This window comes from Microcaecilia unicolor, chromosome 1, assembly GCF_901765095.1.
Source record: "Microcaecilia unicolor chromosome 1, aMicUni1.1, whole genome shotgun sequence".
Classification (NCBI taxonomy): domain Eukaryota; kingdom Metazoa; phylum Chordata; class Amphibia; order Gymnophiona; family Siphonopidae; genus Microcaecilia; species Microcaecilia unicolor.
This window is the reverse complement of record NC_044031.1, coordinates 707,626,074-707,653,988: the sequence shown is the minus strand read 5'-3', so window position 1 is coordinate 707,653,988 and position 27,915 is coordinate 707,626,074. Positions and strand designations below refer to the sequence as shown.

At 45.4% G+C, this 27,915-nt stretch overlaps 1 protein-coding gene across 7 annotated transcripts in view; it reads right to left on the bottom strand.

Annotated features, from left to right (window-relative positions):
• NEDD4 (NEDD4 E3 ubiquitin protein ligase) overlaps positions 1-27,915 on the bottom strand; it is a 578,822-nt gene that overhangs the window by 41,918 nt on the left and 508,989 nt on the right. For all 7 annotated transcript variants that reach the window (XM_030189078.1, XM_030189079.1, XM_030189080.1 and 4 more), the window contains 2 exons: positions 20,860-20,933; positions 20,655-20,715 (listed from right to left, as the gene is read on the bottom strand). In XM_030189078.1, the coding sequence (XP_030044938.1) occupies positions 20,655-20,715; positions 20,860-20,933 (135 nt within the window). The remainder of the gene's footprint in view (positions 1-20,654; positions 20,716-20,859; positions 20,934-27,915) is intronic.

Below are 27,915 nucleotides of genomic sequence, written 5' to 3'. Positions count from 1 at the left end.
GCGGAGCAGTGGGGCACTGCAGTGGACTTTACATAAAAGGTCCCAGGTACACATCTGTTACCCCCTTATACAGTATGGTGAGCCCTCCAAAACCCACCAAAAAACTACTGTACACCACCACAATAGTCCTTATGGCTGCAGGTGTTACCTATAAGTAGAGAAGATTTTTATAACTGGTGATGGCAGTGCCCAGTTCTATGAGTGTTTGAACTCAGTTACTGAGCTTCTGAAGTCTTCTCCTCTTCCTTAAAAAAAAGCTAATCAACTGAAGACAGTAAAAACATAAAAGAACAATATATAGAAAAGTATATAGAATATAGACTTACTGAGCAGGATGTGGTTGACACTTTTAAATAATGTCCATTACAACAGCTCTATTTCTAATTTTGCCTTTTTAAAATTAAATGTGATGTGAGTGATTTTCCTTAGTGTCCTCCTTCCAATGATTATGACAAATTTGATCACTATTGCCAAACAGCCCTACCATTGTTGTCCCTTTCACCAGATCCTGCACTCCATTAATGACTAGATCTAAAGTAGTTCCCCCTTTCATGGGTTACAAGACTGCCTGCTCCATGAATCAGTCATTTATGGCACCTAGAAACTTGACCTCCCTATCATGTCCAGATAAGACATTACCCAATCAGTATCAGGCTAATTGAAATTTTCCACTATTATGTTACCAATTTTAAAAGCATCTATGCATGTAAAATAGTGGCATATACATGTCCAGATTGGCTACATGTTAAATGGCAATTTCAGGAAGAGCGAAGATACTTACCTGTAGCTGGTATTCGCCGAGGACAGCAGGCTGATTGTTCTCACAATTGGGACGTCGTCCACGGCGGCCCACGAACTGGAAAAAAAGTTTGCCAGCAAAAATAAAGACTTTCGGTAACGTTTCGTCGTGCGAGCAGGACAGACTGCGAACGCGCGAACGACTTCCTGCCCGCCGAACGAGCGTGTCTCCTTAGTTTAATCAAAAAGCATATAAACAAGTAACAGCCATAACAACAACTCCAAAGGGGAGGAGGGCGGGTTTCTGAGAACAATCAGCCTGCTGTCCTCGGAGAATACCAGCTACAGGTAAGTATCTTCGCTTTCTCCGAGGACAAGAAGGCTGCTTGTTCTCACAATTGGGGTATCCCTAGCATCCAGGCTCACCCAAAACGATGAACATTGGTCAATTGGGCCTCGAAACAGCGAGGACATAACAAAGATTGACCTGAAACCAAAATGAACTGAGACTGCAGCCTAGAACAGAATCAAAATGGGCCTTGGGGAGGGGGGGGGGGGGGTGGAGTTGGATTCTAAACCCCGAACAGATTTTGCAGCACCGCCTGCCCAACCCAACTGTCGTGTCGGGTATCTTGCTGAAGGCAGTAGTGAGATTTATTTATTTATTTTTGAACATTTATACCCCACTTTTTTCCACAGTCGTGAATGTGTGGACTGATGACCACGTCGCAGCCTTGCAAATCTCTTCAATGGAGGCCGACTGTAAGTGGGCCACTGACGCAGCCATGGCTCTAACATTATGAGCCGTGACGTGATCCTGTAAGGTCACCCCAACTTGGGCATAAGTGAAAGAAATGCAATCTGCTAGCCAATTGGAGATTCTGTGTTTTCCGATGGCAACTCCCCTCCTGTTGGGATTGAAAGAAACAAACAACTGGCTGGACTGTCTGAAAGGCTTTGTCCGCCCCACGTAAAAGGCCAATGCTCTCTTGTAGTCCAAGGTATGTAAACTGCTTTCGCCAGGGCGGGTATGAGGACGGGGAAAAAATGTTGGCAAGACAATTGATTGGTTCAGATGGAACTCCGACACCACCTTTGGCAGGAACTTAGGGTGTGTGCAGAGGACTACTCTGTTGTGATGAAATTTGATATAAGGTGCATGAACTACCAAGGCCTGAAGCTCACTGACTCTATGAGCTGAAGTAACAGCCACCAAGAAAACAACCTTCCAGGTCAAGTACTTCAGATGGCAGGAATTCAGTGACTCAAAAGGAGCTTTCATCAGTTGGGTGAGAACGACGTTGAGATCCCATGACACTGGTGGAGTTTTAACTGGGGGCTTTGACAAAAGCAAACCTCTCATGAAGCGAACAACTAAAGGCTGTCCAAAGATAGGCTTAACCTCTACAAGGCGATGATAGGCACTAATCGCACTAAGGTGAACTCTTATGGAGCTGGTCTTGAGACCAGACCCTGACAAGTGTAGAATGTACTCAAGCAGGGTCTGTGTAGGACAAGAAAGAGGATCCAGGGCCTTGCTGTCACACCATACGGCAAACCTCCTCCATCTGAAAGAGTAACACCTCTTTGTGTAATCTTTCCTGGAAGCAAGCAAAACTCGGGAGACGCCCTCATTCTTGGGGTTTTTAACATTCATGCTAATGATCCCTCTGACTCTTATGCTTCGCAGTTTCTTGCTTTAACATCCTCTTTCAAACTTCAACTGTGCTCCACTGCCCCCACTCACCAGAATGGCCACTGTCTTGATCTTATCCTCTCCTCAAACTGCTCACTCTGCAGTTTCTGTGCCTCAACTGTTCCCCTCTCTGACCATCATCTGATAACTTTCACACTTAAACACACTCCTCCCCAGTCCCGTCCAATCTTAACCAAAACATTTGGGAATCTTCAGGCTATTGACCCTTCTACTCTGTCCTTCAATGTTTCAAATCTCTTCTCTACCACTATATTATCCAAGTCTGTCAATGAGGCTGTCTCTTCCTATAATACTATTCTCTCCTCTGCTCTGGATACTCTCGCTCCTGTCATTCCCCGTCCTGTAAAATGTACCAAACCCCAACCTTGGCTGACCTCTAGAATCCGCTACCTACGTTCCTGTGTCTGCTCTGCTGAACGTCTTTGGCTGAAATCCCATGCCCATGCTGACTTCATACATTTCAAATTTTTGCTGACCTCCTTCCAGTCTGCTCTTTTACTTGCCAAACAGGACTATTACATCCAGTTGACTAATTCTCTTGGCTCAAACCCTCATCGTCTCTTTGCCACACTGAACTCTCTCCTCAAAGTGACTTCACCTCCAACCCCCCCTTCACTTTCCCCCCAGACTCTGGCTGAGTTCTTTCATGATAAGGTTCACAAGATTAAACTTGAATTCTCAACCAGGTCACCTCCACCTCTCCTTCCCTTAGTCCATTCTCTCAACCCTCCAACCCCTGCTTCCTTTTCTGAAATCACTGAAGAGGAAACTACACATTTTCTTTCCTCCTCGAAACTAACTACCTATTCCTCTGATCCTATTCCCACCCATCTACTTAACACTATCTCTCCTACTGTCATCCCGTTTATCTGTCATATCCTCAATCTTTCATTGTCCACTGCGACTGTTCCCGATGCCTTCAAACATGCTGTAGTCACACCACTCCTTAAAAAACCTTCATTGGACCCTACCTGTCCTTCCAACCATCGCCCCATCTCCCTCCTCCCTTTCCTATCCAAGATACTTGAACGTGCCGTGCCGTTCACCGCCGTTGCATTGACTTTCTTTCATCTCAAGCTATTCTTGATCCACTTCAATCTGGCCTTCGCCTCCTTCATTCAACTGAAACAGCGCTTGCTAAAGTCTCCAATGATCTGTTCCTAGCCAGATCCAAAGGTCTCTATTCTAGCCTCATCCTTCTCAATCTATCTGCTGCTTTTGACACTGTTGATCACAGCCTACTCCTTGATACGCTGTCGTCACTTGGATTTCAGGGCTCTGTTCTTTCCTGGTTTTCTTCTTATCTCTCTCCCAGCGTACCTTTAGTGTATACTCTAGTGGATCCTCTTCTACTTCTATCCCACTGTCAGTTGGTGTACCTCAGGGATCTGTCTGGGACCTCTTCTCTTCTCCATCTATACTTCTTCCCTTGGTACTCTGATCTCATCCCATGGTTTTCAGTATCATCTTTACGCTGATGACTCCCAGATCTAGCTCTCCATACCAGAAATCTCAGCCGAAATCCAGGCCAAAGTATCAGCCTGCCTGTCTGACATTGCTGCCTGGATGTCTCAGCGTCATCTGAAACTAAACATGACCAAGACTGAGCTTATTATCTTTCCCCCTAAACCAACCTCTCCTCCTCCCCCATTCTCTATTTCTGTGGATAACACTCTCATCCTTCCTGTCTCATCAGCTCGTAACCTTGGGGTCATCTTCGACTCTTCCCTCTCCTTCTCTGCACATATTCAACAGACTGCTAAAACTTGTCGTTTCTTTCTCTGTAATATCACCAAAATTCGCCCTTTCCTTTCTGAGCACACTACCAGAACCCTCATCCACGCTCTTATCACTTCTCGCTTAGACTATTGCAACTTGCTTCTCACAGGTCTCCCACTTAGCCATCTCTCTCTTCTTCAATCTGTTCAAAATTCTGCTGCACGACTAATATTCCACCAGGGTCATTATGCTCATATTAGCCCTCTCCTCAACTCACTTCACTGGCTTCCTATCTGTTTCCGCATACAGTTCAAACTCCTCTTATTGACCTATAAGTGCATTCACTCTGCAGCTCCTCAGTACCTCTCCACTCTCATCTCTCCCTACATTCCTCCCCGGAAACTCCGTTCACTACGTAAATCTCTCTTATCTGCACCCTTCTCCTCCACTGCTAACTCCAGACTCCGCTCCTTTTATCTTGCTGCACCATATGCCTGGAATAGACTTCCTGAGCCGGTACGTCAAGTTCCATCTCTGACCGTCTTCAAATCTAAGCTAAAAGCCCACCTTTTTGATGCTGCTTTTAACTCCTAACCCTTGTTCACTTGTTCAGAACCCTTATTTTATCATCCTCACTTTAATATTCCCTTCTCTTGTTTGTCCTGTTTGTCTGTCCTAATTAGATTGTAAGCTCTGTCGAATAGGGACTGTCTCTTCATATTCAAGTGTACAGCGCTGTGTACGTCTAGTAGCGCTATTTATTTATTTGTTGCATTTGTATCCCACATTTTCCCACCTCTTTGCAGGCTCAATGTGGCTTACAATACATCATGAATGGTGGAGATAGATAAGAAAATAGACATTTAGTATTACAGAAAGATCTTGGTTAACATTATAATGATAAAACATGATAAGTAGTAGTAGTAGTAGTGAAAGACCCAAGGAGGCGAATTCTAAGCACTCAACATCCAGGCTGTGAGAGCCAGAGACTGGAGGTTGGGATGAAGAAGGGACCCCTTGTTCTGAGTGATGAGGGTTGGAAAACAGTCCAATCTCCACGGTTCTTCGGAGGACAACTCCACATGAACAGGGAACCAAATCTGACGTGGCCAGAAGGGTGCAATCAGGATTGTGGTTCTGCAGTCTTGCTTGAGTTTCAGCAAAGTCTTCTCTACTAGAGGTATGGGAAGATACGCATACAGAAGGCCTGTTCCCCAATGTAGGAGAAAGGCATCTGACGCTAGTCTGTCATGGGCCTGGAGTCTGGAACAGAACCGAGGGACTTTGTGATTGATCTCAGTGGCAAAAAGATCCACCGAGGGGGTGCCCCACGCTTGGAAGATCTTGCGGACTACGCCCATGTTCAGTGACCACTCGTGAGGTTGCATTATGCTGCTCAGCCTGTTGGCCAGACTGTTGTTTACACCTGCCAGATAAGTGGCTTGGAGAAACATGCTGTGACGGCGTGCCCAAAGCCACATCTGGACGGCTTCCTGACACAGAGGGCGAGATCCGGTGCCCCCCTGCTTGTTGGTGTAGTACATGGCAACCTGTTTGTCTGTCTGAATTAAGATTACTTGGTTAGACAGCTGGTCTCTGAAAGCCTTTAGAGCATTCCAGATCGCTCTTAATTCCAGGAGGTTGATCTGCAGACCTTTTTCCTGAAAGGATCAAGCCCCTTGAATGTGAAGCCCATCTACATGAGCCTCCCACCCCAGGAGGGATGCATCCGTCGTCAGCACTTTTTGTGGCTGAGGAATTTGGAATGGACGTCCCAAGGTCAAATTGGGCTGAATCGGCCACCACTGCAAGGAATTCCGAAAGTTGGTGGACAGTTGGATCACATCCTTTAGACTGCCCATAGCTTGATACCACTGGAAAGCTAGGGTCCATTGAGCTGATCTCATGTGTAGATGTGCCCTGGGAGTCACGTGAACTGTGGAGGCCATGTGACCCAGAAGTCTCAACATCTGCCGAGCTGTGATCTGTTGAGACGCTCAAACAATAGACACTTGGGACAGGAGATTGTCTGCCCTCGCCTCGGGGAGAAAAGCTCGAGTTGTCTTTGTGTTCAACAGTGCTCCAATGAACTCCAATTTTTGAACTGGGGTGAGATGGGACTTGGTATAATTGATCACAAACCCCAGTAGTTCTAGCATCTGAATAGTCATTCGCATGGACTGCAGAGCACCCACCTCTGATGTGCTCTTCACCAGTTAATTGTCGAGATAAGGGAAGACATGCACTCCCAGTCTGCGCAGCGACGCTGCGACTACAGCCAGACACTTGGTAAACACTCTGGGTGCAGACGCCAGACCAAAGGGCAGTACACAGTACTGAAAGTGCTGTGCTCCCAGCCGAAATCGAAGATACTTCCTGTGAGCTGGGAGTATCGAGATGTGGGTGTAAGCATCCTTTAAGTCCAGAGAGCATAGCCAATCGTTTTCCTGAATCATGGGAAGAAGGATACCCAGGGAAACCATCCTGAACTTTTCTCAGACTAGATAATTGTTCAGGCCCCTTAGATCTAGGGTGGGACGCATCCCCCCTGTTTTCTTTTGCACAAGGAAGTACCTGGAATAGAATCCCAGCCCTTCATCCCCTGGCGGAATGGGTTCGACCGCATTGGCCTTTAGAAGGCCGGAAAGTTCCTCTGCAAGTACCTGCCTGTGCTGTAAGAATGAGCTCCCGGTGGGCAATTTGGAGGTTTGGATATCAGATTGAGGGTGCATCCTAACCGGACTATTTGAAGAACCCACCGGTCGGAGGTTATGGGAGGCCACCTTTGGTGAAAAAACATCAACCTCCCTCCTACCGGCAAGTTGTCCGGCATGGACACTTTGACAGAGGCTATGCTGAACTGGAGCCAGTCAAAAGCCCGTCCCTTGCTTTTGCTGGGGAGCAGAATGGGCCTTAGATGCACGTGGTTGACGAGAACGAGCGTGCTGGGGCTGAGCCTGGGCAGGCCGCCGAGAAGCAGGAGTGTACCTACGCCTAGAGTAGGAAGATAGAGCACTTCTCTTCCGTCCAAAAAACCTCCTAGATGAGGAGGCTGTAGCAGAAGGCGCCCGGTGGGGGATAGAATCCATAGCATTATTATGTTTTTTAATCTTATTAAAAAGATCCTCTACTTTTTCTCCAAAAAGGTTGTACCCCGGCAAGGAACACCCGCCATTCGCTGCTGGACCGAATGATCCAGGTCAGAGACACAGCCATGAGAGTCTGCGCATCACTATACCTTGAGCAGCGATCCTAGATGTAACATCAAAAGTACCCCTGGCTAGGAACTTGCGACACGCCTTCTACTTGCGACACGCAGGGAGCGTATCAACCAAGCTGGACAGTTGACTTATCGAGTCCTGCAAGCATATGCTCGTGAAGAGTTGGTATGATTGGATCTTGGACGAGAGCATAGCGGCCTGATACGTCTTTCTCCCCAAAGAATCAAGAGTCCTAGTTCTCTGCCTGGGGGCGCCAAAGCAAAGACTCTAGTACTCCTGGCTCTCTTGAAAGCGGAATCCACTACCATGGAATTGTGGGGTAATTGGGACCTCATCATTCCAGGTTCACCGTGGATCCGATATTGGGATTCTGCTTTCTTGGGAACCACAGGGCCAGACAGAGGGGCGGACCAGTTTCTCATAAGGACGCAAGAGTGCCAGTGAACTAACCAACTACAGGCCAGTAGCATCCATACCCTTAATAACCAAATTAACAGAAGGGATGGTAACCAAACAACTCACAAACTATTTAAACAAATTCTCAATACTACACGCAGTGGCGTAGCCACAGGTGGGCCTGAGTGGGCCATGGCCCACCCACTTAGGGCTCAGGCCCACCCAACAGTAGCACATGTTTAGTGGTAGCTGGTGGAGATCCCAAGGTCCACCAGCTGAATACTTCCCCCCTGATGGTAACGAAAACACTGCTCTCCATGATACTGGCACCTGCACATTCTCAGTTTTCAGCGCATGTCTGCTGCAAACTGCCAAGGTGGAAAGAAGCATGCTGAGATATTTTTTTGGTGGTGGAGGGAGGGGAGAACACGGTGCCCACCCACCCACTTCTTGCCTAGGACCACCCAAAATCTGTTGTCTGGCTACGCCTCTGAGTACACGACTCCCAGTCAGGATTTCGGTCTAATCGTAGCACGGAAACAGTACTAGTTACTCTCATGAATAAATTTAAACAAATGATTGCAACTAGCAAGAACATACTACTGCTACAATTTGACATGTCTAGCGCCTTCGACATGGTTGATCATGGAATACTATTACATATCCTCGAGTACTTTGGAATTGGAGAAAATGTTCTCAATTGGTTCAAGGAGTTCCTGACCACACAATCATACCAAGTGATATCTAATTCGACTACATCAGCTACATGGATACCTGAATGTGGAGTTCCATAGGGATCCCCCTTCTCACCAACCCTATTCAACTTAATGATGATACCCTTGGCGAAACTACTATCAAACCAAAACCTTTACCCATATATATACTCGGACGACGTAACGATCTACATTCCATTTAAACAAGATCTAAAGGAAATTTCCAATGACATCAACCAAAGCCTACATATCATGCACACATGGGCGGACGCATTCAAGCTGAAACTCAATGCAGAAAAAAACCCAATGCCTAATACTCACCTTGCAACAGAACATGAACAAATTCACCACCATTGACACACCAAAACTGAATCTTCCAATTTCGGACACCCTAAAAATTCTTGGAGTTACCTACCATCACGCGAAAAACACAACCATGAAGATGTTCCATTCAACGTGGAAATTAAAAAGAGTAAGACCTTTCTTCCCAAGAACCGTCTTCCGCAACCTGGTACAATCAATGGTACTCAGTCATCTAGATTACTGCAATGCACTCTATGCTGGCTGCAAAGAGCAAATAATCAAGAAACTTCAGACAGCTCAGAACACTGTAGCTAGACTCATATTCGGTAAAACAAAATACGAAAGCGCTAAATCCCTACGAGAAAAGCTGCACTGGCTCCCACTCAAAGAACGTATCACATTCAAAATATGCACCCTAGTTCATAAAATTATTCACGGAGATGCACCAGCCTACATGTCAGACCTGATAGACCTACCACCCAGGAATGCTAAGAAATCATCCCGTACATTCCTTAATCTTCACTTCCCAAATTGTAAAGGTCTTAAATACAAACTAATGCATGCGTCAACGTTTTCCTACCTGAGCACACAATTCTGGAATGCCATACCACGCAACTTAAAAACGATCTATCAACTAGCTAACGTCCGAATTCTACTTATACGGTCTGTGCCCTGAAAAAGACAGATACAAATCAAGGTAAGGTATACACAAAAAGTAGCACATATGAGTTATCTTGTTGGGCAGACTGGATGGACCGTGCAGGTCTTTTTCTGCCGTCATCTATTATGTTACTATTGAAGACCCATCTCTTTAACAAGGCATACAACAACAAGCAACAAATATGAACTCATGTACACATATCCAGAACTGCCTCTACAACACTTGCTTGCCAAACTATCATGTTTTTGCGCTATCATGTTACCCAAGATCCTTCTGCTATTACTAAATGTATATTTTCTTATATAATTCTTAGATATTTCTTAAATATTTCTTACTATGTTTGCTTGTTAAAATACTATCATGTTTTATCACTATCATGTTACCCAAAATCCTTCTGTTATTACTAAATATATACTTTCTCATGTATTTCCACTATTCATGATGTATTGTAAGCCACATTGAGCCTGCAAAGAGGTGGGAAAATGTGGGATACAAATGCAACAAATAATAATAATGACTTCCTTCAGTACCTTATGCAGAGGGACTGTCACAGCCTCTTTAGGTGGAGAAGAATAATCCAGGACTTCCAGCATGTCAGACCTGGGCTCATCCTCAACCTCCACAGGGAAAGGAATAGCCCTAGCTATTTCCCGGACAAAAGAGGAAAAAGAAAGACTCTCTGGTGGAGATAATCTTCTTTCCAGCGGAGGAGAAGGGTCAGAGGGAATCCCAAAAGACTCATCGGAAGTACGTGGGATCCTCCTCTGATTCCCAGGAGCGCTCCTGCTCAGTGTCAGACGCAACCTGAGTGAAAGTACTCTGACACTGGACCTGTCTCGACGCCGAGGAACAATGTCCTTGAGAAGTCGACGCCCGATCTGACTGCGGCGAAGCTCCCTCCACCGACGTTGAAGGGGAGTTGACCTGGGTGGCAGCTGACACAGATGCCGCAGGCGGCACCAGAGTTGGAGACCTCACCACAGGTGAAGGGCCAGGCACCACTACAGCAGATGACACAGAGGGCGCAAGCACCCCTGACATCAAAGCTGATTGTTGCAGTAAGCCTTCCAGAAGTTCTGGAAACAAGGCCCAGATACACTCGTTGAGAGCTGCCATCGGAAAAGACTGTGGGGCTGGTGGAACAGGCATGGCTGCCGAGAGACTGGGCTGGGCCCGGGGCAAGGCCCCACCCCCTCCACCCGCCCTCCTCCATCCACCACCGGGCCAGACCCCCCCCCCCCCCCCGAACTCAAATAATAGCACCTCACCTCGATCTTGTTCCATGTGAAAGAAGCGCAGCAGCGGCAGTCTGCAGATCGCCTCCCTTTGGGCCTTCCCTCCCTGTGTCCCGTCCTCGTCTGACATAACTTGCACGAGGGTGGGACACAGGGAGGGAAGGCCCAAAGGGAGGCGATCTGCAGACTGCCGCTGCTGCGCTTCTTTCACATGGAGTGAGGTCGAGGTGAGGTGCTATGATCTGAATTCAGGGGGGCCTGGCCCAGTGGTGGATGGAGGGGGGGGGGGGCGGGTGGAGGGGACTGCGGCGCCGGGCCCCCCTTGGAGGCCTGAACCCAGGAAATTTTGTCCCCCATGCCCCCCCTCTCGGCGACCCTGGGAACAGGTGGTGTCAGAATCCGTGGAGGCTTGGGAGCAGCTACCGGGCTGCTAAGAGACCGACGCAGCGGCACCTCCTGTATTGAGGGGGAGCGGTCCTCTCGGTGCCGATGCTTCTCAGGTGCCGACTCTCTCGACGCCCTGGAGCTTCCGGTACTGTGCGAAAGAGAACAATGACGGTGCTTCTTAGCCTTCGCTCGACACCCGTCATCGAGACTCCTCTGTACCAATGAGGAAGACGTGGAATCCTCACGTCTCCTCGGGGCTGGGTCCGACGAAGGTCGGTCCCGGGGGGCCTGCATAGCAGGAGGCCTCGAGACAGGTGGAGACCCACTCAAAGTCTCACTGCTCCCAGTGCGAATTGGTCTCTCAGCAGCCATTACCTTGCTCCCTGAGGTCAATGCTCCTGTCAATGTTGTTGACATCGAAGGACCGGACCCGGCTCCAAAAGGTTTTCCCGTTGGGCCCCTCGAGACGCTTGGGTCCGTTTCTTCATACGAAGACACAGACTAAAAGCGGCTGGGCTATGGTCGGGCCCAAGGCACTGGATACACCAAGCGTGGGTATCGGTACATGAGATGGTCCAGTTGCACCGAGTACAACGTTTGAAGCCTCGGCGAAATCAAACAATGCGATTGTGCCAAAAAGGAAGGGCACAAAAAGGGGAGAACCCGACCGAGCGGCGTAAAGGTCGGCCGCGTTGAAAAGGAAACTTCAAAATGGACAAAAAAGAATAAGAAAACTACGGGAAACTAATAATTTTTTAAATATATATGCTGAACTAAAAGAAAAAGAATGCAAACAAGAATCATGAAAGAAGTATTCATCCTGGGCTTGACGGTGCGGAGCGAAAAATACTGCCGCACCTAACAGTGGAGAAAAAAAGGAGACATGCTCGTGCGGCGGGTGGGAAGTTGTTCGCGCATGCGCGGTCTGTCTTGCTCGCACGACCAAACATTCCCAAAAGTCTTTATTTTTGCTGGCAAAAATTTATTTCCGGTTCCTGGGCCGCCGTGGACGACAACCCAATTGTGACAACAAGCAGCCTGCTTGTCCTCGGAGAACTCTGATTTACACTATAGTTGGATGAGACAGGGATTTCAAGGGTGTCGTGTTTTGAGTGGGCTGAAAATGTATATGTTTAGTTCCCATTTTACAAAGTGATGCATGTGGGTAAGAGGAACCCGAATTATAGCTACGTCTTGCAAGGTTCCGCGTTAGGAGTTACGGATCAAGAAAGGGATCTGGGTGTCGTCGTCGATGATACGCTGAAACCTTCTGCTCAGTGTGCTGCTGCGGCTAGGAAAGCGAATAGAATGTTGGGTGTTATTAGGAAGGGTATGGAGTCCAGGTGTGCGGATGTTATAATGCCGTTGTATCGCTCCATGGTGCGACCGCACCTGGAGTATTGTGTTCAGTACTGGTCTCCGTATCTCAAAAAAGATATAGTAGAATTGGAAAAGGTACAGCGAAGGGCGACGAAAATGATAGTGGGGATGGGACGACTTTCCTATGAAGAGAGGCTGAGAAGGCTAGGGCTTTTCAGCTTGGAGAAGAGACGGCTGAGGGGAGATATGATAGAAGTGTATAAAATAATGAGTGGAATGGATCGGGTGGATGTGAAGCGACTGTTCACACTATCCAAAAATACTAGGACTAGAGGGCATGAGTTGAAGCTACAGTGTGGTAAATTTAAAACGAATCGGAGAAAATGTTTCTTCACCCAACGTGTAATTAGACTCTGGAATTCATTGCCGGAGAACGTGGTACGGGCGGTTAGCTTGACGGAGTTTAAAAAGGGGTTAGATAGATTCCTAAAGGACAAGTCCATAGACCGCTATTAAATGGACTGGAAAAATTCCTCATTTTTAGGTATAACTTGTCTGGAATGTTTTTACGTTTGGGGAGCGTGCCAGGTGCCCTTGACCTGGATTGGCCACTGTCGGTGACAGGATGCTGGGCTAGATGGACCTTTGGTCTTTCCCAGTATGGCACTACTTATGTACTTATGTACTTATGTAACACATGTAAATTTAAAAACATTTCCCTATTGACTTCTGCATCAGATCTGAGGCACAAATAGGTTTCATAAATTTATCAGTTCCAGCTAGAGTTTTAAATGACATATTAAAAGTGAAATTTTCCTTAATTCCGCATTTATTTTTGCCTTAAACTTTTCTTTTAAATACCTTTTGTGGCTTCACTTCACTGGTTAATTGATGCCACTTGTACATACAGTTTTTAAAATTGGGTACTTATACAAAGATGTTGCAAAACTATCACTTCCACATGGAAGCTGCAGAATGATTGCACTGTATTTTTCTAAAATTGCTGCTCCTGCTAGCAAATACATGTGTATTTGCCAGTGTTCTTATAGGTATTTCATAAAAGGCTCCACATTTGACATAGCCTTTTGTAAACTACTGGGGAAATATGAATGTCCCAACCTAGATGTCTATTTCCCCATACACAACCCTCTATGCAAAATGGGACTTCAGAAGCCGTCCTAATTTATGATAGCACTTCATCATCTCCATTTTGTCCAGGATGGTAGTATACCCTCACTGCTATATTCCCCATTACACTTGGAATTTTTACCCATAAAGATTCCATGCTGCATTTGTTTCCTGTAGGTCTTATCTTGTTTGACTACCCAGTACTTACAATCTTTTTGTGGCGGTGACTCCAAAATAGCGGCCAAATAAAACTGTGTAACACCCCTCCTCCTGAAGGGCTGCAAAATAATGATGCATCTGTGGACAGCTCACCCCAAATGTGGGTTTTGTGACTCCATTTGGTAAGCTCCACTTTAACATATAACGCCATTTTCCACCACTTTTAGCCACCCATCATTTTGATATAATGAGCATAAGCAGTATAAAATGTATTGTACTTTTTTGGGATCTTGCCAGGTACTTGCGACCTGGATTGGCCACTGTTGGAAACAGGATGCTGGGCTTGATGGACCTTCAGTCTGTCCCAGTATGGCAATACTTATGTACTTATTTGTTCAAGGCCCATAGGTCTAAGAAAGGACAGAGTCCCTCTCTTTCCTCTGGGATCGGGGAATACTTCAAAATTAAATCCTCGTCTTTCCCCTGGTGTTTTGATCGCATTAGCCTCTAATAGGAAGGAAAGTTCCTTTAAAAGCATAGCCTGGGGGGTCACATGATGACGTGGAACTGAGCGGACGCCCAAAACACCGGCTCCAACCTGCTGGCACATAAACCGTCGATAAAACCCGCGAACTTCCCCCGAAGTGGCTCCCAAACGAGGCGTTTAAGAGCAAGAAAGCGAGAGGAAAGTGCCGAGAGGCTCAGAAGCTTCCGCGACCCGTAACTCAGCAGGGTATGCCCGCTAAGACCCCGCAGGGGAAGAAAAGTGTTTGCGCTGAGCAAGGCAAAATGGCGGTGGCGGCTCCAGAAACCCCGATAACAGGGCCACTACCGCCGGAGCTGGTAACAGAGCTGGCTCAGCAGATCTCGGTGGTCTTGGAAGAAAAACTGTCCAAGCTGCAAACCTCAGTAGACCAAATCCGCGAAGCTCTGGAGCGCCAGAGCGCCCATTTACAACATGTTGAAGACCGGGTGTCGCAGTGTGAGGATGCGGCTGTGGGTACAAGCGGTAGAATAGCGGCGCTGGAGCGAAGGTGCGAGCAGTTGGAGCAAAAGGCGGACGATCTGGAGAACCGTAGTAGACGGGGGAGGGGGAGGGAGGGAAGATAATGAGGGAAGGAAGCCTGGAGAGTAGGTGGTGTGTAAGGAGGGTGTGTGAGTGTTGAGAACTGGACTGGTGTGGGGAGAGGGTTTGTGTTCCATCAAGAGGCGGGAATGGTGGGAGGGTAATGCGGGAGAGATGGGGAAGGAAGTGGGGGATGGGGGGGTGGGGATCAGGGGAGGACGCAGTAGGGGGTTTCATGATTACTCAGCTTAGCAGCACGGGACCATTTCAAGTGGCTTGGCAGTTCAAAGAAAGAGAGGGTGGGTACTGTACACTACAGGACGCGGAGGAATGGATGAGTGGTCGGGGGGCCCAGCTGGGAGGCTCTTGGACAATACAAATGAGTTACATGGATGTGGTATGGTTGGGTGTGAAGGCAAATGGCTAATTTAAAGATTGTGACATTGAATGTTGACGGAGTGCACTCCCCAGTAAAACGTACAAAAATATTGCAGGCACTCAGGAGGCAGAAGGCCAACATAGCTATGCTGCAAGAGACCCACTTAAGCAAGATGGAGCATTTAAAATTAAAAGGGATTGGGTAGGAGATGTCTTTTTTGCATCTTATAATGGGAGACAGAGGGGGGTAGCCATATTATTTAAGAAAAACATTACTTTTGACTTACACAGAATGTATCAAGACCCAGAAGGGAGATTCCTCATAGTGGCAGGGGAAATGCAGGGTAGAAAGGTGGGACTATGCAGTGCTTATGCCCCTAACATATACTCCCACAAATTTTTCACCTTGCTGGTAGCTAAACTAGTAACGTTTGATCAATATCAGTTGATCATCGGGGGAGATTTCAATGTCCCCAGTGATCCCCTCAATAGATTGTAAGCCACCGAGGAAGATGGGTAAGGATCAGGAGGACAAGGGGGTAAACGTTTTGATGAAACAGCTAGACCTAGTGGACGTATGGCGCCATCAGCATCTTACTGAGGCTGACTTCACCTTTTTCTCGCACCCACATGGGACGCATTCTCGACTTGATTATCTGCTAGTCCCATACTCAGTGGCCTTGAAAGTGCAGCAATCGGGAATTGGGGAGCCAGAGGTGTCAGACCATTCGCCGGTGTGGATGGACTGGTGCTGGGGAGGGCGTGAAGGGGCAACTCAGTGGCGCATGAATCCGGCACTATATCAAAATAAGGAGTTCCAGACCTACTTGAGGAAGGGCTGGATGGATTATCTCATAGAGAATGAAGCACAGGAAGTGATCCCACGGATATTCTGGGAGGCCTCAAAGGCAGTATTGCGAGGGAAGATATCATACGTGGCTTCCCAGAGTAAGAAGCGTGGGGAAAGAATAAGGGCCCTTACAGTGAAACTGAGGGATGCATGGCGAGCGCTCATTGGGTGTCCCTCTGACAATACTAGGAAGGCATATTTGGACAGCAGGAAAGAGGTGTAGGAAGTGTTGGAGGAAGGGGCACTCTATAATATTAGAATATATAAATACAAGCTACACCGGTGGGGTAATAAAACAGGTAAATTGTTAGCATCTTTAGTAAAACAGAAATCGATAAGAAGGTTTATACCTAAAATAAGGAATAGGGAGGGTGAAGTTAGAACCCAGTTGCAAGACATCCAAAAAGAGTTTGTTGAGTATTACTCAACGCTATACCAGGCAGGGGAATTCTCAGACAGAAAGTGTTTGGAATTCCTTGAAGGGGTGGGGCTGCCCACGTTGTCGGAGGACCAGCAGAGGGGGTTGAATGCACCCATTCAGGGTAAAGAAGTACAACGGGTGATCAAGCGTCTTAAACTGGCTAAGGCGCCAGGCCTGGATGGACTAGGGGCGGAATACTACAAAATCTTGCAGGATGTAATGATAGCACCTTTTACAGCTATGTGTGAAGAAGTCAGGGAGGGGGTCACGTTGGGGCGTGTATTAAATCATGCGCACATTGTGTTGATCCCTAAGCCGAGGAAAGACGAGGAATTAGTGGGTTATTACAGGCCCTTCTCATTGTTGAATCAAGACAAAGATCCTGGCAGCAGTGTTGGCGGACAGATTGGGTCAGGTGGTCCCTGACCTGGTACACCTGGATCAGGTGGGCTTTGTCAAGGGGAGGTTTGTGTCAGCTAATATACTGAAACCGAGTCGGATCTCATTGGAAGGCAGTAGGAGGGCGGGAGATGCCATAGTGGCAAGCCTTGACGCGGAAAAAGACTTTGATAAGATAGTCTGGCAATACTTGTTTTGGGTCCTGGGGCGCTTTGGTATCCAAGGCGAATTTCTGGGGTGCATTCGAGCGTTATATAGTAACCCGACGGCGCAACTCATTGTCAATGACTCCTTGACTGATGTGTTCCCCCTGGGAGGAGGAACTAGGCAGGGCTGCCCCTTATCACCGCTGCTATTTATCCTCACCCTAGAGCCTCTGGCAGCAAAACTGCGGCAAGGGATTGACAGTGGGAGGAGAAACATATATAATCAACTTGTTTGCAGACGATATGCTCCTGCTGCTGGACGAGGCGACTCGCACATTGCCGCTGGCAATGACAATTATTCGGGCCTTTGGGGGAATTTTCGGATCTTAGAATAAATTTTGACAAGTCAGAAGCACTGCTGGTAAGCGATCCATGCACGAGTAGAGACTCGCAATCCTTCCCACTCCGGTGGGCCACAGAAGGCATTAAGTACCTAGGTATCTATATCAATGCGAATCCGACGTGGGTATACAAAAAGAATGTCCTAGATAGGCTAGAAGAGATTAAAAAGTTATGCCAGAAATGGAGAGACCTCCCAGTGAATTTTTTGGGGCGAATAGCGCTGGTCAAGATGGTGCTCTTGCCCAAGCTACTTTATCCATTACAGATGCTCCCTCTGTGGGTGAAGACCTCGGATGAGCGCTTGTATAAAAGCATTATAGGCACATTTATCTGGCATGCCAAACGCCCACGAATAGCTTTCACTAAACTGATTAGAAATAACGGGCAGGGGGGACTTCGACTCCTGGACTTGCAAATCTATAATGTGGTAGCACTGATGCGGTGGGTACATGAATTGATCTCGGAAAGGGTTTTTTTTTGCCCCCCCCCCCCCCCGGGTTTCTGGGAAAGCTGGTGCAGGCCAAATGACCCTTTCACTGTTTTAGAGTCCTGGGTGGTACAAGGGGCAAAAAAAAGAGTAGAAAACCCTTATGTGGCAGCTTTACAATTGGCCTGGAGGTGGTGGAGATGGCAGGAGGGAATGAGTGTGGGGGCTAGCCCTTTTCTGCCATTGGTAGGAAATATGGCTTTCCCAGCGGGGATGGGAATATCAGTTTTTAGTACATGGAGAGACAAAGGCTGTAGGTTTATAGGCCAGTTCAGGAAAGAAGGGGAGGACATCTTCCTGACATTTGACATGGTCAGAAATGATTTGCAGATCCCTGGCTCCCAATTCTTCGCATATTTGCAAGTACGAGACTACATACTGAGTGTGGAATGCAGGAGCAAGGCCACTGTGCGCTTCATGCAGCTTGATCATATTTTTATGCAGACAACCCCAATTCACAACAGATTGACAGGCTGGTGCCAGCTGATCCGGGAGTGGCTGCAGGCGCCTCATTTGGCGTTGCTGGCGGAAGCCTGGAGTAAGGATCTTGTAGAAGAGGTATCAGTGGAGCGATTAAGTGCAATTTTCCGAGGCCTGCAGAGGCTCACCCCGAATGCGTCATTGCAAGACACGCAGTATAGAATCCTTTACAGGGTACATATCTCTAAAGCTAGGGGGAAAGCCCTGGGGATGTGGGATAGTGACATGTGTGACAAGTGTGGAGGGGCGGTGGGTACCTTCTTGCATTCATTTATAGAATGTCCAGCCCTGAAGGTATTGTGGACTGGGGCGACAGGAATTATGGAAACGATCTTGCAGCATACAGTGGAATGGCAGTACTCAATCACTTTAATGGGTTGTGGGCAGGCTCTTAAGGAGCAGGGGCTGAGGGAGTTGCACTGCAAATTCGTATTGTTAGCAATGATCCTGCTTAAGAGATGCGTGTTGAAGCAGTGGGTGAGCACGGAGCCCCCTTCTCTGGCAGCATGGAGAAATTGTATGATTGAAATGGCTAACTGGGTGTCTATGCGATACAAATTCTCGACCTCCTTGGGTGCCCGTCAATATCGAGACCTGTGGGGGAGAACAAGTACCTTCCTATTGATGTCAAACCGCGAATCTGATCAGCTGGGGTTGTGTGCTGGTTAAGCGACAAGAAGAAGTGGGGGGGGGAAGAGAGGGCGGAGAGGGAGGAAGGGAAAGGCGGGAGGGAGAGGGGAGGAGGGAGAGGGTAGGGGGAGGGGATTCTTGCTGGGGGGGGGGGGGGGAAGAAACAAAAAAGTATCATGGAGGTCAATGGGTTGTGAGCAGTGTTGTTAATGTGTGCTTTTACTGCACTGATGTTGTTTTTGCTGCCTGTACCTGACTCCATGAGACAATAAACATAATCTCTCTATATAAAAGGCAACCCCAACGTTCTGAAGCCTCCACGAAAGTTGAGGCGCCCGAGATATCCGGTGTGCCCTGGAGTGTCTGCACCGCCCTCGCGTCAAAACGTCATGACGTCGAGGGCGGAGCTATGACACTCGAGGGCCGAAACGGAAACGCCACAGCGAACAAGGCAAGTAGCTCGGAGGGACGGAGGGAGGGAGCCCCTTGCTAGCGCCCGTTTCATTCCGCTCAGAAACAGGCATTTTTTCCTAGTATATATATATATAAAAAAAAAAAGCATAGCCTGATGCTGAGAGTTTGACCATGATGTTCATGGTAGGCAATCTGGCAGGATTTTCAATAGATTTAATCTGTTTCTGATCTGTAGTATGCATAGAACCCACGTTTATGAGGTTATACTGGGCCTGAGACTTCCCCTAACAGGAAGACATTGGAATACCAGCTGAATTCAATCAAAACCCCGCCCCAGGTTTGTTTTTCAGGAGTTGGGTGTGGCTTTTGGGCCCTTTGTATTTGGGGCAAGAGTAAGATACCTGTTGGTGATGACAGGATCAAAGAGACAAAGGATAACACCTCTTCAATGGATTAAAGTGTCTCCTTGGTTCCCCACTCAATTACCTCCTGGAAAATGTGGAGGGCATCCAGTGGCCTCTTTGGGAGCAGGAAAGAACACCACTTTTTACTACCATTGCTGCTGCTCTTCCCGGCACAGCTGCTTCTTCAAAATGGCTGCAGAGACTCACGATACTACCACAGGAAGTCTCCACAGCCATTAAGAAGCAGCAGCGGGCAAGAAAGAGCGGGGTTCTTTTCTGCCCCTGAAGAGGCTACTAGACCACCAGGGCCCTTCAAGGTAGGTCCAGGGAGGGCCCACTAAGGCTCGGGGGGCTGGAAACAAAGAGGGGGCTGTAAAATGGAAACAAAAGTGAGGGTCTAGAAACAAAAGGGGGGGGGGCTGAAATGTATAGGAGGGGGTGTGTGCTGGGAAAAAAGGTGGGGCTGTAACGTGCAGGAAGGGGGATGCTGGAAACAAAGGTGGGGGCTATAGTGTGCAGGAGGTGGTGCAGGAAACAAAGGTGTGGAGTTGCAGCAGTGGTTGAGGGCTGGCGGTGGGCCCAATGATCTTTACTGCCCAAGGGCCCAGATCACTGTCAGTCCACACCCAGTGGGTGAGAAGGAACAAGCTCTTGCTGGTATAACTTCTCAATATTAGTTGGGCCAGGGCCTGGTGACCTACCCCATTCTTACACTTATGAGGGGTGTTGCTAGAAACATAGTACCTTGGTGGTGGAAAATGGAACCTGTTTTCTTTATTCCAGCAGTATTGTACTTTTTTCTGTTTCTAAACAAACTGTAAGCTAGCAGCAAAAAACTTAGAAACTTTCATTAGTATGGTATGTATTTTATATTCAATACCTCTTTGAAAGCAGCCATCTGTTTCTGTACTCTGTTCACAAATCGCCACTGAATTACAAGACTGTAAAAGAAATAAAATTATATATTTAAAATCTAGTACAGCTAAATCTAAAACTTACTATATTAAAAATTGAAGTTTTGATTAAATCAAGTTATCAGTTCATTTCTCTTATCTGAAACAATATAATGTATGCCAAATACTTACTGAATGTATTCTTTTTTGTTCTTATTGTTAACTGCTATTTCTGAGCCACCAATTTTCAAATCATGTTGATGGGTCTAGAAATACAATAGATACAGATTACAGAAAAACTGGTGCAGCATCTTGATGATCACTAATAAGAGCAGAGGTCAATTCATAATGAGTGACCAACTTTTGGGAGTTAGGCACCTAAACACAGTATGGCCAATGATCGTACCGGACAATATACAATCTTCATTACCTTTGACCCTCTATAATTACCTCATTCAAGCACTATGCATCCATGTATTTGTTATCAACCGACCTGGCGATTGCCTTGACGGTACTATGTAAGCCACATTGAGCCTGCAATTAGGTGGGAAAATGTGGGGTACAAATGTAACAAAATAAATAAATAAACTTTAGATTCCTAGAAAATGGGTTACTCAGAGGCAGATTTAAGAAAAATAGTAAGGCATTCAGCACCAGTCACCTAATTTAAGAGCCTTTATCTAGGTCAGTGGCTCCTAAACCTGTCTTGGTGAACCCCAGACAGATGGCTAGCCAATTAGTTTAAATTCTTCATGTCCGATAGATCTTTTCAGGTAGATTTGAATAATCACTATTAAATATAACTCTGAAAATATAATTAAAATTACTGAATTACTAACTCAAAAATGGTCACCATTAAGGCTTAATTGGTGGGGTAGACTAGAAACCATAAAAATGATGATAGTGCCAAACATTAACTACATTCTTAGCATGCTACCTATGTTACTAAATCCAACAACATATAAGAAGGTTGAAGCTAAATTAGTACAATTTTTATGGAATAATAAAACACCTAGAATTTAAGTTAAAAAATTGAAGGCCTGTCTACTAAAAGGTGGTGTCAATTTTCCTAGTTTCTATGATTATCACATATCTTTTCTCCTAAAGCAAAACTCAGCATTTATGTATGATAAGGAACAACTCAACACCTCATCATGGTTCCAGATTGAAATGCTAAAGCAACCAGACACACCCACACATTTCTTTCCTTGGTCTCAAAAGACTAATGTTTCTTCTAATGTTTTGTTTAAAACTCTTAGAACTGTTTTTAATGAACTTGATTCAGTTGTCACACATCCCCTAACGCATACTATGTACATTCCAATTTGGAACAATCCAAAATTCAAAATTAACAATTGTTGCATAAATTGGAATACTTGGAAAAAAGCTGTTATATGGATTCTCAATGATGTTATAAAAGATAATTCTTGGCTACCTTTTGCCCAAATAAGTATAAAATATGGTCTTAAAAGTTCTCAATACTATAAATGGGTTCAACTCAAACACTGTGTAACTAACTCCGTAGATATAAAAAATTAACTACTGATTACCCTTTTTGTTGGCAACTTTGCAAGTCTTTTATGACTTCCAAAAAAGTCGCATCTAAATGTACAAAATACTACAGTTAGCTAAATTCAAAGAACCTACTAATACCATGCAATCATGGGAATGCGATCTAAATGCCCAACTAGATGAAAAAACTTGGGAAAATTTTTGGTTTAAAATTACTCATACCACCAAATCAGCATCCATTTCACAATCTATGTTCTACTTAGCACACAGAGCCCTATGGACTCCTGCTAAACTCACCAAATTGAACACAATAAAACCAAAAAACAGTGCAAATAAATGCTGGACCTGTGAAAAAGATGTTGAAAATCTTAAACATATCATCTATTCTTGCCCATATATTCAAGAATATTGGAATTCTGTATGGGACACAATACATCTTCCACCTTGAATATTCAAGATGTTTTATCATATAATATAGTTACATGTGGATCACTAATGTTACAATCATCAACAGACAAATATCAAGCACAATTACTGGATTTAATGTTACATCAAGCCCTTAGAACACTTTTCTTTTGTTGGAAAGATCTTGACAAAGTAACTTATTTATCATGGTGGAATTCTGTGTGTATTTTAGTTAAATATGAATATGCTGCGGCTGAAAAACATAACTCACTTGTTAAGTACAACAAAATATGGTCTCCTTTACTAAACCCACTATGTAATAACCTTTGTCAGAATTGAAATTATGTATTACTCCTGTGACTTATGATTATGGTCTGTTATTGAAATAATCCCTGACTTGCCCTAACTTGAACATGTATGCTGATGCTTGTTACTGTTAACTTGTTAAGCTGGCTAATTGCTTTATCTTAGCCATTTGTTATCATTTATAAAACACAGTAAAAATATTGGAACTAGATAGAGTGTTCAACACTAAACTCCTTGCCCTAGGAGAGCCTGTATTTAAAGGTCCTTGAACACTCAGTGTTGAAGAATGCACTTCTTCCCAACCAGTATCACTTTATAGCCAAATAGTTTCTTCCCTTTCCCCTGAACACCATAACTATGTGTAATGTCCAATAAAAATGCCTCTGGGTTCAAATTTATTTATTTATTTAGATTTTGCTCACAACATTTTCAGTAGTAGCTCAAGGTGAGTTACATACAGGTACTCTGGATATTTCTCTGTCCCAGGAGGGCTCACAATCTAAGTTTGTACCTGACGCAATGGAGGGTTAAGTGACTTGCCCAAGATCACAAGGAGCAGCAGCAGGATTTGAACCGGCTATCTCTGGATTGTGCTCTAACCACTAGGCCACTCCTCCACTCCAAATGAATGGTTTGGGCAAGTAAAGTACTTAAAACACATAAATTTGTTCCCAAAACGTCTGGATAAAAGGGCACTCACAACATGAATGAAAAAAAAATATTCTTCCCATGGGCACATTTAACAGCTTCCCTGCTGCTTAAACTAAGTATGCCTGGCATTCTCTATAATCTGTGCCATAAACTAATTTAGGAATCCCCTAATGTTTTAGTGAAAGGATGGTTTGGGCAGGGGTGGGTGTTCCAGAAGAATTATCCCACTCTCTATCCACCAAATACCTTATTTTTACATTTCAGTACTTATAGCCCACTTAATCAAGGAAATAAAAACAGAGACAGAAAAAAAATCAATTAGAAATTTTCCTCAAACAAACAAGTCTTCAAAACACATCTACAATGAAAATAGGAACCTACGTTCTGAATCTGCACAGGGATATTATTCCAGACCTTAGTGGCTATATAGCTAAAAGAATTATCATGATATCGTTTACAGCGCAGAAAGGCTATGAACCCCAATACTGGTAACTGATCTGAAACTTCTGGATTAAGCCCCCAAAGTTGCACTGGAGACCTTCAAGGATCATGCATAGGACTTAAGATAAGACTGTTGCACAGAGATGGAGAGACCCCTTTACAAGGAGCATGCAATAAATACTTTAAATGCCACAGATCCATCAGTACCTGCTCATAAGCCACTGGAGTGTACAATGAGCTTCCCATTAACCAGTCATGCAAATGTAATAGACACATCTGATTGTATGCTCCGATATCAGGGAGACCCAATCCTCCATTTTGCCAGCTAAGTATAACAATTGAGTTTGCATTTTTGGCTTCTTCAACCTCCCCCCAACCAAAATTTGGATACAAGCTTATGAAACTGTGTTATATCTTTTCAGAGTTGTCAGGTGTATATACAGCCTCTGTGGAAAATGCATCATTCGAAAAAGACTAATCCTATTGGACAAGGATAATGGAAGAGTTTGCCAACTGGACAGACACTGACATGCGCATCAACAACCAAGAAATATTCAAAGAGTATACTTTACCCACTTTGACAGTATAACCCCTATCTAACTAAAGAAGTCCACTGCCCATCATAGGGGAAATGAATCTCCCCATATTAATTTGACAGAATTATCAGACTTGAGCCAATTTAAATTGTAGCCTGAGAATTCCTCATACTCCATAAAACTTTCCATTAAGGCTCTGAAGGACTGTTGTAGGTATGTCATGAGAACAAGATCATCAGTGAAAGCTGCGATCTTAAATTCTTGCCCCCTCCCCCCCAATCTGTATTCCCTGAATCTCTGGGTTCACATGGATTTTCCACATCAACGAATCTAAAGTTAAAATAAATAAAAGAAGCGAGAGGTGGCAGCCCTGTTGGGTGCCCTGATAAATGAGAAATTCTTCCAAAAAAAAAAAAAAAAAAACAGCCCATTGACCCATATTTTGGCCCTTTACCTTCTTTGCCATTTACTTGGTCTCGAGATCAAGTAAAGAAATGGGCCTGTAGAATCTGTTAGTAAGGGTCCTTGCCCAGTTTCAGAAGTACTATTTGTGTCATATTTACAGTAGAAGACAACTCTTAAGTTTATAATTCGATTAAACATACATGCCAGAGGTTGGACAACCTTCTTTTGTAGAAGTTTATAAAATTCTGCATGAAACACAACTAACCCTAGTGCTTTACCAAGGGGACATTGTTTGATCACCCACCCTACTATTTCTACTGAGAATGGAGCATTAAGAAATCGCTGGTCCGCTGGGCTGACACAAGGCAGATCTATACTTTCAAGATACGTGAAGCCATCTAGTCCTGTATCATGGGGGCTTGCTTATAAATGTTCATAATAATCCCAAAAGAGGGCACCTTCTTAATGCCATCTCTCCTGCTCTTATTCCTTTTATCTGTCACATTCTCAACCTCTCACTTTCCACTGAGACTGTCCCTGCTGCCTTTAAACAGGCTGTGGTCACACCTCTCCTTAAGAAGCCTTCACTCGACCCTACTTGTCCCTCTAATTACCAACATCTCCCTCCTTCCTTTTCTCTCCAAACTACTTGAGCATGCTGTTCACCGCCGCTGCCTTGATTTTCTCTCCTCACATGCTATTCTTGACCCACTACAATCTGGTTTTCGCCCTCTCCACTCAACCAAAACTGCGCTTACTAAAGTCTACAATGACCTATTACTGGCTAAATCCAGAGGTCAATATTCTATCCTCATTCTTCTTGATCTTTCCGCTGCTTTTGACACTGTCGATCACAGCATACTTCTTGATACCCTGTCCTCACTTGGATTCCAGGGATCTGTCCTTTCCTGGTTCTCTTCCTACCTCTCCCTCCGCACCTTTAGTGTTCACTCTGGTGGATCCTCTTCTACTTCTATCCCTCTGCTTGTCGGCGTACCTCAGGGTTCTGTTCTTGGTCCCCTCCTCTTTTCTATCTACACTTCTTCCCTTGGTTCATTAATCTCATCCCATGGCTTTTCCTACCATCTCTATGCTGATGACTCCCAAATCTACCTTTCTACCCCTGATATCTCACCTTGCATCCAAACCAAAGTTTCAGCGTGCTTGTCTGACATTGCTGTCTGGATGTCTCAATACCACCTGAAATTAAATATGACCAAAACCGAGATTCTCATTTTCCCCCCCCAAACCCACCTCCCCGCTCCCCCCATTTTCTATTTCTGTTGATGGCTCTCTCATTCTCCCTGTCTCCTCAGCTCGAAACCTTGGGGTCATCTTTGACTCTTCTCTCTCCTTCTCTACTCATATCCAGCAGATTGCCAAGACCTGTCGTTTCTTTCTTTACAACATCCGTAAAATCCGCCCCTTTCTTTCCGAGCACTCTACCAAAACCCTCATCCACACCCTTGTCACCTCTTGTTTAGACTACTGCAATCTGCTTCTTGCTGGCCTCCCACTTAGTCACCTCTCCCCTCTCCAGTCGGTTCAAAACTCTGCTGCCCGTCTCGTCTTCCGCCAGGGTCGCTTTACTCATACTACCCCCCTCTCCTCAAGACCCTTCACTGGCTCCCTATCCGTTTTCGCATCCTGTTCAAACTTCTTCTACTAACCTATAAATGTACTCACTCTGCTGCTCCTCAGTATCTCTCCACACTCGTCCTTCCCTACACCCCTTCCCGTGCACTCCGCTCCATGGATAAATCCTTATCATCGGTTCCCTTCTCCACTACTGCCAACTCCAGACTTCGCGCGTTCTGTCTCGCTGCACCCTACGCCTGGAATAAACTTCCTGAGCCCCTACGTCTTGCCCCATCCTTGGCCACCTTTAAATCTAGACTGAAAGCCCACCTCTTTAACATTGCTTTTGACTCGTAACCATTTGTAACCACTCGCCTCCACCTACCCTCCCTCTCTTCCTTCCCATTCACATTAATTGATTTGATTTGCTTACTTTATTTATTTTTTGTCTATTAGATTGTAAGCTCTTTGAGCAGGGACTGTCTTTCTTCTATGTTTGTGCAGTGCTGCGTACGCCTTGTAGCGCTATAGAAATGCTAAATAGTAGTAGTAGTAGTGTTAGAACTAGTTTCCATCCCTACAGAAGCTAACTTGGGTTATCTTGCTTGGACCCTCCCAATTCCGGAGAAGGCAAGCCAATAACTTTCTACTTTTATTACTGTGCATATAAAGATTAACTTTCTACTTTTATTACTGTGCATATAAAGATGGTACCGATAATATTCTCAAGACTTGTGAGCCCTCTAGGTAGCATCTCATTCAATGACACCTGAAGTGCCACCAAATGAATATTGTCTGGTGTTGGGGGACAGCCTACATTGTCTCCTAGCTTCTACCACCTGTCGCTCCAGCCTCAAAACAGCTCTATCATGGGCATTTTATCCATCTTGATTAGACTGTAAGCTCTATTGAGCAGGGACTGTCTCTTTCATGTTCAGTGTACAGCGCTGCGTACATCTAGTAGTGCTACAGAAATGATAAGTAGTAGTAGTAATATGCTCTCCCGCAAAACCACCTTCGCCACCTCCCACAATAAAATAGGGTCCTCCAAATGTTCTATATTATTACAATAAATGTGGTATACAAATGCAATAAATAAATAAAAATAAATACAAATATTAACTTGACATCAGGTCTCTTGAAATTAATATATAATCAATACGTGCCTGGGTGGAAAGGGCTTTTGATTGTTTACTCTTTCCAAAACTACTAGGACTAGGGGGCATGCAATGAAGCTACAAAGTACTAAATTTATTTATTTGTTGCATTTGTATCCCACATTTTCCCACCTATTTGCAGGCTCAATGTGGCTTACAATGTTCCGTTATGGCATTCGCCATTCCAGAAAGTTACATTTGGTGTTACATAGAGAATAGGTTGACATAATAAAAATTAAGCAGACAGGCATAGAAAG